Here is a 3,483-nt window from a genome sequence, read left to right as displayed (position 1 = left end):
ATCGATCTAAGCCATTTGAAGCCACTAAGCACCAAAACTAGTAGAACCACTTATCTAAGTAAGCTTAGCCAAATTTGTCAATGTATATGTGTAACGTGTGATAGATTATAGATGTGTCCTCTCTGATAACTACCACGTTGGTGTTATAGCCACTAATACAAACCCCTTGTTTGATTATTCCAATCAACATCAATCTTAAATTACATCAACAATACTGTCGTATAATTTATTATTTGGGGCTATAATTCATTGATAATTAACATTAAACCTGACCTTATCCTATATAAGTATAACATAATCTCCATACTTTAAATATTATCCATCTATATAAATAACTTGATTAAAAGTTGTATTGAGTGATCAGGTACATTTTTAGTATATGAAATAGTAAATAGATTAGAAAGGAATTACACTAAATACGTACTTAAATATTTTTCCATTCTTCTTATTTTTTTAAAATCAACATATTAAGGGCCTGTTCTAATTTAATGAGCTGAGCTGAGCTGAACTGAATTAAAATGATTGGAGTTGAACTGAACTGAATTGAATAGAACTGAATGAATTGTTTATGAGAGAAAGAAATCAGGAATCGAACTGAATTGAACTGAAAATAAGTTGAAGAGAACATACCCTAAAAATAATGGAACAATGTTTAAGGGACGGAAGGGAATACGTTGCAAGTATAATATTACAGAATAAGAACAAAGAGAAATACTTGGCTAGCCTATAACCATTCATCCATCACCCACACGTGCCACCTTTTAAGCCCACATGAGTCGCAAGCTTATAGATAAAACCATCTCTTCCCATGCAATAACAACCCCCTCTTTTCCCCAACTAAATTAAAAAAGGAAAAACAAAAATTCTCCAATAACTAAATTTTTAAAGTGAGGAGAAATTATGGGGTGTTCATCGTCTAAGAAAATAGATGGTACAACCCCGTATATCTACCGTCCACCACCATCAAGTTTCGCGGTGTTCGATATAAACGCCATTGAAGAGCCTTGGCTTAAGCTAGATAATGCCGCACAATTTGACAATCAGCAGAAATCTTCGCACGTGCCAGCTCACGTGCTTGAGAAGCTCGACACGTTTGAGAAGGAGTCCTCTGACGGGCCTCGCACGTGGGAGGAAGTCAGCAAGGAGTTGTTGCAAGAAAATCTCAAGAAGCCCGGCGCAGCCCCCAAGCCGAAGCCCGACCCAAACCCGACTCCAGGCCCGAACCCGGCTATTCAGAAGAACTTCTCGTTTCACACGCTTGAGGAGTTGGAGACGAAGAAGTATGATGATACGAAGCAGATGAAAGCTGAGTCGACTCAGGACGAGTCATCGGGGAATAATGAAGCGAAGAAGCAGCTGAACCGGTTGAGGAAGTCGGGGTTAACCCGGGACGAGTCCGAGTCAAAGGAGGTTCCGGTTCCGGTTTTGGGTAAGGTTGGCGGGTCTTTGAAGGCCAACCCGTTTATACTAAGAGACAGGTTAGAGAAGGAAAAGGAAGGAAAAGAAGCGGTGTTTGATAAGATAATGAAGAGTAAAAGGGACCCACTTAGTGACTTCCCCGAAATATGCCCTCCTGGTGGAGCCCACTTAGTGGTGCTCTATACGACGTCGTTGGGTGGAGTAAGGAGGACTTTTGAGGATTGTAACCGAGTTAGGATGATCTTAGAGAATCATCGTGTTGTGTTTGATGAACGGGACGTGTCGTTACACGCCCCGTTCCTAGGGGAATTGAAGGAGTTAGTGAGCAACGGGGACGGGGCAGGAATCCCCAGCCCCCCCGTGCCGAGGTTGTTTGTGAAGGGGAGATATTTAGGAGGGGCGGAGGAGGTGGTAGAGCTAAGCGAGTCGGGGCGACTTGGAAGGATTATGAGTTCGGCACGAGTAGAGAGGGGGCTAGGTTGGCAAGGATGTGAAGGGTGTGGTGGGGCAAGGTTTGTGCCTTGTATGGAATGTGGAGGGAGTTGCAAGATGATAGTTGGAGATGAAAAGGAAAGGTGTCCCAAGTGTAATGAAAATGGGTTGGTTCATTGTCCTCTTTGCCACAAGTGAAGTCAAAAGCTAAGAGTGTTAAAGATTTCAAGAAAAAAATGTTTTGATTACAATTAATCTTTTAATTACTACTAGTTTGATCGAGAGAGTGCAACAACATATTTATTAGATTGCCTACTCTTTACATAAGGTTTTTTTTTTTTTTTTTTGGAACACTTTACATAAGTATTATTACCAATATGTTGTAATTTAATACTTTAATAGTATTATGTAGGTGTGTTAAATTGAGTATCTCTTGTATTTTGTCATTTTCATACGGAGTGCTCGTAACTTCGTAAGTCTTAACCATTTTGTTTATATGAATCCAATCATTCAATTGAAAATAAATAAATGAAACTACACAAAATGAACTTTTGTAGAACTTGTAATTTTACTTGGAGGACTTCGGTTGAAATTCTTCTCCTAAGATTTTCATTGTAGTAAAAAAATTGTCTTCAAATAAAAGATTTGTTCATCTTTATTTTACCTTTATTCAATTTAACTTTTTTATACTCCCTCCGTCCCCGAATGATAGTTACTTTTGTTATTTTTAGTGACCCAAAATGTTAGTCACATTTACTTTTTTCAAGTACCATTAATATTATTTTTTTTATCAAAATTCTCTTATTTTTGCAAAAATATTTGTGTAAATTTAACTTTTCCATGTAAATTTTACTTTCCCATGTACTTTAATTACTTTTTCTCTCTACTTTTTTGCATACCCAATGTAAATTTACTTTTTCGATGTAATTTCTTTAATTCTCCTTAATTCTCGTAATTTTTCTTCAAAAGTGACTATCAATGGGGACGGATGGAGTATTAATTATCTATTGATAACTATACTCGTCAAAAGAAAAAAAAAAAATCTATTGATAACTATACTAAAATAGACAAATAGTGGTTCATACAACATCAAATGTTACGTACTCACATGTCACCTCCATAATATTAGTTTTCACTGCTATTGTCATAAAAAAAAATATTAGTTTCACGCTTTTATATCTTTTTTCCTAAATAAAAGATTTATTAATTCTCTTTAAGAATAACACTAGCTACTATTCAAATATTGCAAAATTTTTATACTCGTCTATATATGAGTGTCAAATATTACACAAAGGGCCTGTTCACATTTACTTAATTTCTGTTCAGTTCAGTTCAGCTCCAATCAGTTCAGTTCAGTTCAGTTCCTATCAGTTCAGTTCAGTTCAGTTCAGCTCTTAATTTCCCTCTCACATAAAATATTCATTTCAGCTCAATTCAGTTCAGTTCAGTTCAGCTTCAATCAGTTCAGTTCAGTTCAGCTCAATTCAGTAAATATGAACAGACCCAAAATTGTGATATGAGAAATATATATATAGCAACAAATTATACTCTTTTTTAACAATATACTATAAAATCCGTTGTATAGTCATACCACAAGATAAACATGGGCACGGGCCGTGCCGGCACGCGGGC

The 3,483-nt window shown here is 36.6% G+C and overlaps 1 protein-coding gene across 1 annotated transcript; it reads left to right on the top strand.

The window, feature by feature from the left end:
• The first annotated feature begins 730 nt into the window (after positions 1-730).
• On the top strand, positions 731-2,410 carry LOC145598864 (uncharacterized protein At3g28850-like). Its single transcript, XM_081655261.1, has one exon. The coding sequence runs from the start codon at positions 901-903 to the stop codon at positions 2,047-2,049; it is 1,149 nt and encodes a 382-aa protein (XP_081511387.1). The 5' UTR covers positions 731-900; the 3' UTR covers positions 2,050-2,410.
• Positions 2,411-3,483: the final 1,073 nt, after the last annotated feature.

This window comes from Chenopodium album, chromosome 20 (genome assembly GCF_948465745.1).
Source record: "Chenopodium album chromosome 20, dcCheAlbu1.1, whole genome shotgun sequence".
In the NCBI taxonomy this organism is placed as follows: domain Eukaryota; kingdom Viridiplantae; phylum Streptophyta; class Magnoliopsida; order Caryophyllales; family Amaranthaceae; genus Chenopodium; species Chenopodium album.
This window is presented reverse-complemented; position numbering and strand designations above follow the sequence as displayed.

What these genes read in the sequence shown, in the direction of transcription:
- LOC145598864 (XM_081655261.1), top strand. Translation starts at nt 901, where the DNA reads ATGGGGTGTTCATCGTCTAAGAAAATAGATGGTACAACCCCGTATATC.